This window comes from Penaeus monodon, chromosome 4 (genome assembly GCF_015228065.2).
Source record: "Penaeus monodon isolate SGIC_2016 chromosome 4, NSTDA_Pmon_1, whole genome shotgun sequence".
Taxonomy (NCBI): domain Eukaryota; kingdom Metazoa; phylum Arthropoda; class Malacostraca; order Decapoda; family Penaeidae; genus Penaeus; species Penaeus monodon.
Genome location: NC_051389.1, coordinates 58,814,487 through 58,826,986, shown reverse-complemented (window position 1 = coordinate 58,826,986; position 12,500 = coordinate 58,814,487). Strand labels below are relative to the sequence as shown.

The window sequence follows — 12,500 nt, the reverse complement described above, 5'->3', positions numbered from 1 at the left end:
ATGTTTTTTTTTTTTGTCTTTTTTATTTCTTGTTTTTTGTTTTATTTCTTTGTTTTTGTTTTATTTTTTGTTTTTGTTTTATTTCTTTTTTTCTTTTTTTATTTCTTCGTGTTTTGTTTTATGTCTTTGTGTTTTATTTCTCTGATATATATATTTTTCAAACGTTTTTCTGTCTTCTTGTTTGGTTTTAGTTTTCGTTTCATTTCACTGGTTATGGGTGATTATGAATGGGTTTGTGTAAGTTTCTTTAAGTGTGTGTGTGTGTGTGTGTGTGTGTGTGTGTGTGTGTGTGTGTGTGTGTGTGTGTGTGTGTGTGTGGTGTATGTGTGTGTATACGTGTGCTTGTGCGTGTGTGTGTGTGTGTGTGTGTCAGAGTTTGTCTCTGATCGCGTGTGAAACGTGGCGCAACCAAACCGTAGACTTCAACACACCCTTTCACTCCGCATTCTCGCCCTGGAAAACCTTAGCGACAAAACTCTCTCTCTCTCTCTCTCTCTCTCTCTCTCTCTCTCTCTCTCTCTCTCTCTCTCTCTCTCTCTCTCTCTCTCTCTCTCTCTCTCTCTTTCATCCTTCCCCTAATCACTCTCCCTAATCTTCCCTAACGACCTCTTCCACGCAACAGCACCGGCGGAACGGACTGCGTGCGCTGTTTCCACCTGCAGTTCCGCTCAAGGCATATCCTGGAAGTGCACAACGAAGGGTTGCAAAAATGCTACACCAATGAGGACGCCGCATTGCAAACCTGCCCGACGCTTGAGGACATTCGCAACAGGCAGACGAGGGAGATTATGTTGTATAGTGAGTATTGTGTTGTTGTTTTTTATCCCTTGAATTGATTATATAGTGAGTAGGGTTGTTCTATCTTTTATTGTGAGACGTTTTAGAAGGGGCGATGAAAATTATATTAATTATGAGTATTTAGTGCAAAGAAAGCTGTCAACCCCAAGATTCTGTTCGTCTCTTTGTCTGTCTGTCACTTATTTTTCTAGTGAAATTGCTGGATTTATGTGCGCCATTTTTGTGCAACATAATGCTTTCCTTTGCAATATTTCTTCTTCTTCTCTCTCTCTCTTATCTATCTATCTATCAATCAATGATATCAATCAATCAACCTATCTATCTATTTTTCTCAGTCTCTTCTATCTGTTTATGTCAGTCCCTTCTACACATCTCTCTCTCTCTCTCTCTCTCTCTCTCTCTCTCTCTCTCTCTCTCTCTCTCTCTCTCTCTCTCTCTCTCTCTCTCTTTCTCCCCATCCCATCGTCCCTGCTTCTCCCTCTCTCAGAAAACTAACTCCCAAACCAATCACCTTTCCTCTTGCCACAGAAACCACTACGATCGAGGGCCAAGCACTTGACCCCGTTTACTGCCCACTCAACGGCCGGTTTCGCATGACCTACAACATTAACGACGGCCGGGAGAGTGCCACGGAGTGCCCAGAACCGACCTCGACCCTCGCTAACTGTCCAAGAGGAAATGCCTTCACTATGGACCTTCATCGCTGTAGTTTCGGGGACTTCTGTAAGTATTTATGTTCGATTTGTTTAAGATTTCTCAAGTGCATTTTCTTAGATTGTGCTTTTAGTCAATAAGATGCGTGTTCTTTTTTTTTCTTCCTAGTTAAAAATAATAAATAAATAAAAATAAATAATAAATAAATCACTAATGGAAGGTGAGGTGTCTCGAAACAGCTCATGGTTCTTTGCTTCGGAGGTTCGATCTCCGCTCCGACAATGAGTTTTTGACATTGGCTCGGTGCCATATATCGTATTTCATTTCGTTTTTTTGTTGCTGTTGTTGTTTTTCATTGTTTTGTTTAGCTTTTATATACTATAATTCGAGGTAGGCGAGGTATGTCTCAAAAATAACACTGTTCTTTGCTTCATTGCTTCGACTCTTACTCCGACCCGGCAATAAGTTTCAGATCCTGCTCTGACACCATATTTCATATTTAATTTCTAATTCTTTGTTTTCTCGTTGTTTGGCTCTTGTTTTGTTTTGCGTTGTTATTTGTTATTCTATTTTTGTATTTTCTCCCTGTTTTATTTCGCTCTCCTCCTTGTTCATGTTTTATTTCGCCTTGAATTTTCTTCCTGTTTTGTTTTCCTTTGTGTGTCTGTCTCAAACACAACACTCGGCTCCTTGCTTCGTTGCTTCGACTCTTCGCCCCGCCAGTGAGTTTCGGATGTTGAGTCATGCAGAAGGCAGGTGACCCCGAACTCATCTGTCTCACGGTCTTTTCGAATCTCGAGGAAGATGTGCGCGAGTGAGTGTATGTGCGTGTGTGTGTGTGTGTGTGTGTGTGTGTGTGTGTGTGTGTGTGTGTGTGTGTGTGTGTGTGTGTGTGTGTGTGTGTGTGTGTTTAGTCTCGCCATCAGGTTCGGGTTGAAAAGTTCTTGATTTACATTTTTTTTTCTTTTTCATCTTCTCCGAGAGGAATCGGTGATGTGCTTGACTGCCATTGATCGAGATATTTGGATTCTGAATCGAATTAGAATGATTGGAAATGTCGAGAAAGGAAGAACGGAAATGCAAGGGAGGGTTAGAGTGCGAATTATATTTCTGTTGATTGTTATTCACGGATATTTTCCTCGCTTTGTGACTCACCACGCCTGTCCTCTTTCAAAAAAAAAAAATAAATAAATAAATAAATAAATAAAAATAAAAATAATAATAAATACAAAAAATAATAAGTACATGAAATAAATAGATAAATAATGATAATATTTGGACATTCTGCATTCACCTCGATGAAATTAGATAAATAAATATATATATAAATAAATAAACAAGTAAATATGTGAACGAATAAATAAATAAATAAATAAAAACGAAGAGGTGAATGAATAAACTGATAAAAAATAGATATATAATGAAATGAATATACAAGCAACACAGAACCAGGTCACATAACTTCAGTATCACCATCCCTTGCCTATATATATACAAATATATATATATATATATATATATATATATACAAATATATATATAAATTTTTCTTTCTTTTTTTCTTTATCTTTCTCTCTCTTCTCCTCAGCCAAGAGTTACGAGTGCCTAGGAGACTGGGAAGGCACCGACGGCCAGCGTTACTTGGCACTCCATGACCCGACCGCCCTCGCCGCTGCCAACGCGGACCCGCCCCCGCCTCGATTCCGTTGCGCTGTGAGTATTTATTCCAATTTCTCTCTCTCTCTCTCTCTCTCTCTCTCTCTCTTTTCTTTCTTTTTTTTGATGTGGTAAATTGTGTTGATTGGTATTGGCTGGTACTTTTGTGTGTGTGTGTGTGTGTTTCTGTGTTTATGAGTTATTATTATTGTCGTAGTTGTAGTTATCTTTATCGTCATCATCTCCATCTCCATCTTCGTCTCAATCACCATCTCCATCACCATCACCATCACCATCACCATCACCATCATCATCATCATCATCATCATCATCATCCTTTTTTCCATTACTTCTGTGAAAATCACCACGGTATACAATCCTTCTAATTAAACCTTTGTTTTATCCTGAGTAATCCTTTTCATTTCCATCGATATTATTGCATTCCCCGTAGATTCAGCGTAACAATAATAAAAATATCAAATAATATATATACTGTATATCATATATTATATCACATACTATTATATATTATTATATAGTAAAACACATAAAAACAATGCTAATATACTTAAATAATAATAATAAAAACAACAGAATAGGTGCCTAAAATAAACGAAAATACTCCTAACGAATACAGGTTCGGGGGTTCGAAACCCAATGAACCTTGACACGGGGAAACCGAAACACACCTGGCGCTACCGTCTTCACCTTTAATTGGATTTACTGTTTGTGTGTAGGCTATGGTGTAGCACTAAAACCCTATATAAAAGAAGGGAGGAAAACGATTACCTATGGGGGGGGGGGGGGATTTTTGTTGCTATATCTCTAACTCCGAAAGAAAGTTCGATCAACAGAAGAATACTTGTTAATTTGCACCCCTTTTTTCCCCGCTAAGAATTGTTATATTTCTAACCCGAATAAAAGCTTGATTATTAAGCGAATACTTTGTTAAATGCTTTGTTTCGTAACCAAAAAAAAAAAAAAAGAAAGAAAGAAAAAAAATCTTTGCTACAAATCTAATCCCCAAGAACAAATAAAATACATAGCTTCCATTTATGAAAGTAATACTCACTAACAGCCATTTTACTTTCACAAATGAAGGGCTTTTGGTTGTTGAGTTTTGGGAGACGATTACCTTTGTGAATTTAAAGAGGATCGAATGGCGTTTCGAGTTGATTGAGTAACAAGTGTGTTGGTTTTGATCTCGTGGATGAACATAGAGCCACGATTTTGCTTGTGCCTATATAAACGCAAGCCAAGTTGAATGTTCAAATAGCAGTTATTGTTTACTGTTATCATCATTTGTGTCTAAACTCTTGTCGTATTAATCTAATTCGCATTTGTGTTCGCTTAATTCGTTTTTTCGGATTTATTGAGCTTAGAGAAAAATATCGATAGTACAGAGTCGATAGATTTTTTTCAGTGTCTCAAAAACAAAGCTTTTTTTTTTCTTAATAGCTTGAAATATAAATCTGTTTTAAATAGCACATTTAACCATTTTATTTTGGGTACTTGTGTTACAATTTTTTTCCGCCTACCCAGTTATTATCCATCCTAATTTCAGTTTCAATTTCTCTCTCATTATCTCCTTTTCTTATCTTTTACTGTCGTTTCATCAACACTCGCAAAAAAGGAAAAACAAGAAATAAAAGGAAAATGCAGTTCCTTCCCCCCGAATAGCGAAGGTCTCGGAGCCCAACTGATCCGAATAAGACGAATAATCCCTCGAAAAAAAAAGAAAAAACAGTAAAAAAAAACAGCAGTGTCTCGTCCATTAATCGCAGACACACAAAACACAAACCGTGATTAAAAGCCCGGACCGAAATCCTTGCCCCGCGATCCTTCTGACTTTCTTAAGGATCCCTTAGCTACTGATTACCAAGGGGATTTCCGACCTTAAGTGCTCTCTCGTGGTTGCGACGTCGTTCTTGCCTCCCCGAGCTGCATATGTTCCCCTCGCTGCTCTTAGCCATTCCCACCAAAAAGCATTTCCGGTCTTCTTCCTCGCTTCGGATGTTCGAACTCGCTCGCCCACTTACGCTTCGGCCGCCTTCCTTCCTTCCTCTACCTTCCTTTACCTTCCTTCTTTTCTTCCATTTATCTAGAGATTCGGCTCGTCCATTCTCTCGACTCCATTTCACCGAGACCCGAATAATGAACATGCAAATTAGGATCTATTTTTTTCCCCTCCCCGATGTGATTCAAAGAGTGTGACAAGACTGGCAGAGGTTCGGAGCGAAGTCGAAGACCCAGTCGCCCAGAATCGGACAAGTGGTTCACACGGAGGTTCCACTCGATGAGTTTCCGCGCGTGATGCTGTGTGGGCTGTCGGCAAGAAACGGCGCTCAGGGCTCGTTTCCTGTCTTTTTTCCCGCTTCTGGGTAATGTCAGTTTAAAGTGCTGGGGAAAAAAGAACATTTTTGTAAGTCTTTACGAAGAGGAGGTGGGGGGGAAGGGGGGTTGAGAGGACCTGTGTAAACACGTCAGTCCTCGCAAGGAGCCAGCGCGAGTGATATATATATATATATATATATATATATATATATATATATATATATATATATATATATATTTGTGTGTGTGTGTGTGTGAGTGAGTGTGTGTGTGTGTGTGTGTGTGTGTGTGTGTGTGTGTGTGTGTGTGAGTGTGTGTGTGCGTGCGTGCGTGCGTGCGTGTGTGTGCGCGTGCGTGTGCGTGTGCGTGTGTGTGTTTGCGTGTCCTACCTATATACCTATCTATAAACTAACCCACATACGTCTATACATACAAGTACAGATAGAGAGACAAATCCAGATTATTTTTTTCCACTTCGTCCTTTCATTCTTTTCCCCTCAATCCTTCCTTCCTTCTTAACCACCCTTTCCATCCATCCATCCTACCTTCCTTCCTCTCTCTACATCTTCCATTCTTCCTTCCATCCACCCTTCCATCCTTCCATCCCTCCCATTCCTCTCTCCCATCCTCCCATTCCTCTCTCTCCTATCCTTCCATCCTCCCATTCCTCTCTCCCATCCTTCCATCCTGGCTCAACATCTTTCAAGACTTCCTTACGACACGCCGAGTACCTACCGGGCAACCGCAACGTCCCCATCAGTTAAAGCAGGGTTAGCGTAAGACCGAAACCACATCCCATGGCTAATGCACTCCCCGCGGTCAGTGCAGCGGGTCTAGCTTGCCGTAAGGACCAGATTAGCGTGTCACAGGAAGTCTCGGGGGAACTGTCATAGGAATTGTCATAGGAACGGGTATAGGAATTGTCATAGGAACTGGTGTAGGAATTGCCGTAGGAACTGTCGTAAGAAATGCCATAGGAACTGGTATAGGAATTGCCGTAGGAATGGCTGTTATAGACCCTGTCATAGGGAATGTTGTAGTCGCTTATAATCATTGTCGTAATTCACTGTCATAGTCACTGTTCATAACCACTATTGTAGTTTTGGATGATATGTGATATATGAACTGTCATAGCTGTTGGTCACTACCAGGGATATTGTATTAACTATTGTCACTGTCATAAGAATTGTCATAACAGATGACCACTGTCACAACTTTGCTATATGTATTATCAGTGTCATAGGAATTGGCGTTAAGTCATTGTCATAGAAATTGTTATAGCTATTGTCATTGCGACATGCGTAGTAGTAAAAATATTCACTTGCTATAGTTACTGAAGTAATCATTGCCATTTCCACAGTCATTTCCGCAATCATAATTATCATGATAGCTGTCAGCGTAAAAGACAGAATCATATCCATAGTCATCTCGATTATCACATAGTCATCCCTTAATCTTGCACGTAGTCGGAGTAATAATAGTCACCGCCATAGCCATCGACACGGTAAACATAAGAACACACTCGGCTAAAGGAGCGCCGTGACTATTATTTTCTTGCGGTGTTTTTATTCCTCTGGAAAAGAGGAAAGTTATTTACGATAGTTGTTATGTCTGTGTGTTTTGTCGAGTGAATTTAGTTTGAAATGAGAGATGGGAGGGTCGCACAAATTGAAATTTAAAAGGACAGTGTAAGTGTGTGTGTGTGTGTGTGTGTGTGTGTGTGTGTGTGTGTGTGTGTGTGTGTGTGTGTGTGTTGTTGTGTGTGTTGTGTTTGTGTGTGTTTGCGTGTGGTAGGTAGTAAAAAATATGATGTGTTGAGTAGTGTGTGGTTGTGTTGTTGGGTGTGATTATGAGTGCTACTGTATTTAATAGGTGATTGTGCATGTGTTGGTGTGTGGTGTGTTGTGTGCTGTGTGTTGTGGTGTTGTGTGTGTATGTCGCTGGTGGTGTATAATAGCTATACGTGATTTAAGAGTGATGTTTATTTTTTGCGGTGTGTTTTGTGTGGGTGGTGTGTGTTGCTGTGTTGTTGTGTTGTGTGTGTTAGTATGCCGGTGTACTTTATTTTTCTTTTGGGGTAGTTGCACAGAGTAAATCAGACAGATTTCATGTTATTTGTTCGTATGCAAAAAGCCTGCCTTTTTTTGTTTTTTTTTCTTTTTGTGTTTTTCATTCAAAATTGCCGACAGTGCTTTCATCATCGCTATTATCTTTCCCTATGCGCTGCTCCTCTCTCGCCTTCCCCCCCTCTCTCTTCAATTCTTCCCCTCCTTCTTTCCCCTCTGCTATCCCATCCCATCCCCCATCATCTCATTCCCCCCCTTCCAATCTCTCTCTCCCTTTTTCTTCCCTTGTCTACCCCTTCTTCAGTCCTCTTCTCCCTCCTCCATCCTCCCTTCCCTCCCCCTCCTCCCTTCCCTCCCCCTCCTCCCTTCCTCCCTTCCCTCCCCCTCCTCCCTTCCCTCCCCCTCCTCCCCTCCTCCTTCCCTCCTCCTCCCCTCCCCCTCATACTTCCCCCCTCTGCCTCCCTCCCTCCCCCCTCCCTCCCTCCCCCCTCCCTCTAATTCCCTCTTTCCTCCCACCCCTTTTTCCAACCATCTTACCCCTCCCTCAACACCACCCTCTTTCTCGCTTCTCATCTTTCATGCCCAGGGTGCGTTCCCTTCCCTTCTAGCCCGTTGTGCCAGATTTAACCTCTTCGCTCTTGCGTGATGGTGTTGTATGTATGGTGTTGTGTGGTGCTGTCCTGTTGGTGTGTCGTGTGTGTGGTGTGTTGTGTGTGTGAAAATGTTATGCATGTATATTGATGTGAATATGAATGTGTGTGTGATGTGTGTGTGATGTGCGTGTGTTTGTGTGTGTGGGGGGGGGGGCGGTATTAATATATGTATGCATTTATGTATGAAAGTGTGTGTACATGCAAGTATGTGTGTATATATGTATGCATGTATGTATCTACGAATGAGTGTGCGTGTGTCCGGGTGACTTGGAAGACAAAATAAAAAATAAATAAAAAAAAATAATAAAATAAAAATAAAAGACCTTAAGCATCAAGCAATTATCTGAAGAAGCTTAATCCATCCCGTTTTTTTTTTTTTTTCAATTCTATTTTTATTTCCATTTACAAAACCAAACAAAAAAGAATCGAAGGTCAAAAGAAAGTTCTTCTCTCGCATTGGAAGAGAAAATAAATCTAACCACACACTCGCAAGAAAAAAAAATAAAAATAGACCGTTTATTCTTGAAATTCTCTGCAGTGTGTCGGATTCTTGAGAAAACAAGACGAAGAAACATCATGGCCGCCACGCTACATCCGGTCAGCGTTCCGAACACCACTAAAACCACTGTAACTAACGACAACTCCCCTAAAAATATAATTCTTTTGCCCCTCGTAACTTACTATAACCTCTAGAAAAACGGATATGTAATTAAAATGCAAGCAAACCTCACACATTACGCAAATTAGCATCGAAAGGTCGAGATTCATTAGCCCGAAGAGATAAATTGAGACACGTCCGAAGCCACATCCACCGCCTTCGGACACACTCGAAGCCAGGTCATGGAACTTGTGTCAAATCAGCTGATCTGTCAACACGCGCCGACCTTTTTTTCTTTTTTTTTTACCTCGGAAAGATCAATGACTCCAAATTAACCCAAGTTTTTAATTTCTTTATCATATTTATATATTTTTTTTTTTAGAGCGCACGTGATGTTTTTTTTTTTTTTTTTTTTTTTTTTTTGAGATGGACGTGTTTCAATCCGAATGTAAGTGTGATTGCGTCGTTAGATTTTGAAAAGGCGGAGGGAGATAATGTGATAAAAGAGAGAGGTAAGGAATAAGCGATGTCCCATTATTTGGAAAAGTAAATTTTTTCTGGCTATATTTGAACAGAAACTATACGACATATCACAACTACAAACATATACGCGTGTGTATTGATAAATGTATAGGTGTGTGCGTGTGTGCGTGCGTGTGTGTGTGTGTCTGTGTGTGTGTGTGCGTGCGTACGTGTGTGTGTGTGTGTGTGAGTGTTTGTACGGTATATATCCACAAATTTAAATTAGGAGGGTTGACTGATGTATAGAAACCTGTAAGTAGATACAAGTAATATGATCTGTAAGTAGATGTGTGTAAGCAGATATTGAAAGAACCAGAGTAGGTACAAGTAACTTGAACTGTAAGTAGATACTTGTAATCAGATACAAGTAAATACCTGTAAGCAGATACTTTATAAGTGGAAACCTGTTGGCAGATACTTTATAAGAGGATACCTGTAAGCAGATACCTTATAAGTAGTTACCTATAGGTAGATATTATAAGTAGGTACCAGTATGTAGATACCTGTGGGTAGCTATAAGTAGATATCTGTAGGTAGATATAAGTAGATATCTGTAGGTAGATATAAGTATATACTTGTAAGTAGACACCATTAAGTAGATACCTGTAAGTAGATATAAGTAGATACCTGCAAGTAGACACCAGTAAGTAGATACCCGTACTAGCGACCGCGGTTCCCACGCTGAGTCCGAATCCCCAGTAGCGATTTTCGTTCTTCCAAAAACGGCGGAAGTCTGACTGTCCGAATAACAGCGAATAATCCTATTGATTTTCTCGAAGTGTGCGAATAGGAAACAGATGTTCCGTCGCCGCGCGCGCAAAAAAAAAAAAAACATGGCGGTTACGGGCGTTCTAGTCACAACAAAAGAAAGAGGGAAGGAAGGAAGGAGGAAGGAGGGGGGAGAGGGGAAAAGGAAACGAAAGAAAAATAATAAAATGGCGGTTCTGAAGATAGAAAGGAGAAGATTGACTTGTATTTTCTTGTAGTTGTATTGTATTTTGATGTCGTTGATTCGGTTTATGGAAAGAAATGCTCGTATATTGGTTTCCTTCGGTACTTAAATAATGCTCTTAAGTCAATAAACAAGAGTATACTGGTGTAACTTAAATTGCATGTCATGGAATATATATTCAGGAATTCTTATTTTATTAAGAGAATTATCGCACCTAAAATACGTCATTGTATAGTTCAGTAACCGCTGCGAAGAGGGAGTGAGAAAAAAGAGAGAGGGAGAGGGAGGGAGACAGAGAGAGTGAGTGAGTGAGTGAGTGAGTGAGAGAAAGAGAGAGAGAGATGAGTGAGTGAGTGAGTGAGTGAGTGAGAGAAAGAGAGAAGAGAGAGAGTGAGTGAGTGAGAGAGAGAGAGAGAGAGAGAGAGAGAGAGAGAGTGAGAAAGAGTGACATACAAACAACAATCTACTTATACATTCATCTACTTCCATCTATATATAACGTCGACTAAAACACACAATGAGTCAGAGAATCGGAATGATTATAAAAAAAAAAAAAAACTTTCAAAAAACTAGTCAATCGCAATTTTTCTTTTTCTTTTTTTCTTTTTCTTTTTTTCTTCCCCTGAAGCAAACGAGGAAAATATGTGCGGTGGACGTGTGGAGTCTCTTCGGGGTGGAATGAGGCTGAGTGATGCTTAGAAAGAAAGAAAGAAAGAAAAAAAAAGAAAAAAAAATATGTTCTCGGTTTTCGGTTTTCGGTATTATCTCGCTATTTTAAGTTTCTCTTTATTTTCACTTTGTTTGTTTTTTACTTTATTTTATATATATATTTTTTTTTTCATGTTATTTTTCTTTTTCGTTTTTTTTTTCTTTTTCGTTTTCTTTCTCTCTTTCCTTCTTTCACCTCTCTCCCACCCTTTAGCCATCCTCCCTCCCTCACTCCCTCCGCCTCCGCTCTCTCTCCCTCCACCCCCTATCTTCCTCCCTCTCTTTATCCTCCTTCCCTCCCCCCTCCCTCTTTCCCTCCCTTTACCCTCCCTTTACCCTCCTTCCCTCCCTTTACCCTCCTTCCCTCCTCCCTTCCTCCTTCCCTCCCTCCTTTTACCCTCCTTCCCTCCCTCCATTTGCCCTCCCTCCCTCCCTCCCTCCTTCCCTCCGGTTGATGCTCCCTCCAGAACGCTCTCAGCCTTTATTACGGGAAATGTCCCCTGCCCGGAAGTCGACATCGCTGGCTGACGCACGTGAGGATTCTTCGGCGAGAGAGAGCGCTAGCGGGGGAGAGAGGGAGAGGGAGGGGGAGGGGGAGGGGAGGGAGAGAGGGAGGGAGAAAGGGAGAGGGAGGGAGAGGGAGAGAGAGGGGAGGGAGAGAGGAGACGGAGAAAGGGAGAGGAAGAGAGAGAGAGAGAGAGAGAGTGAGAGAGATAGAGAGAGAGAGAGAGAGAGAGAGAGAGCGATAGTAGGAGAGAGAGCGATAGTAGGAGAGAGAACGATAGCAGGAGAGAGAACGATAGCAGGAGAGAGAGAGAGAGAGAGAGAGAGAGAGAGAGAGAGAGAGAGAGAGAGAGAGAGAGAGAGAGCGAAAGCCGACATTCGTTATTGACGATACCGTTTTTTTATTTAGTTGCAGGTCTTCATTTTTTTGCAATTAGTGTGATCCACTTAGGTAGGTTAGATAGGAGAGGCATTTTTTGCAATTGCTGGTGTTGATAATTTTATTTTTTTTGCAATTAGTGTGATCCGTTTATTTAGGTAGGTTAGATACGTTAGATATGTTGAATAAGTTGGTAGATGATTAACTAGGATAGACGTTATTGCAATTGCTAAGAGTGGTTCTTTGCAGTCCGTTACTAGGATGGATGGATGGAAGGATAGATGAATGATAGATGGAGAGAACAATTTTTTTCTTCAATTTTAAAAATGTTCATGGACAAAAGACAAAAAACAAAAACAGAAGATAGTCGAACGAAACGAAACGAAAAAGGTAAAGAGAAAATGAGGAGAGATAAAAAAGAAATAGAAAATGAATAAAAATAACACTGATGACAAGACTCGCACCTGAAAAAAAAAAACGAATTAACAGGGCAAGAAATCCTCGCCTGTTAGAATTTATCTTCATAATTACACGCAATCTGCTTGATAATGTGGCCCGTATTAAGAGATATAAAAGTGTTTGTTGAGGTGGATTTCGGCGTGGGAGGGAGGGAGAAGGAAAGAGAAAGGGAGGGAGAAAGGAAGGAGAGAAGGAGGAAAGAGAGAGGGAGGGAGAA

At 40.6% G+C, this 12,500-nt stretch overlaps 1 protein-coding gene across 1 annotated transcript in view; it reads left to right on the top strand.

Annotated features, from left to right (window-relative positions):
• The window catches only part of LOC119572388, an 82,474-nt gene that overhangs the window by 49,296 nt on the left and 20,678 nt on the right, over positions 1-12,500 (top strand). The window contains exons 3-5 of the mRNA XM_037919490.1: positions 623-798; positions 1,327-1,521; positions 3,041-3,165. Of these exons, the coding sequence (XP_037775418.1) occupies positions 623-798; positions 1,327-1,521; positions 3,041-3,165 (496 nt within the window). The remainder of the gene's footprint in view (positions 1-622; positions 799-1,326; positions 1,522-3,040; positions 3,166-12,500) is intronic.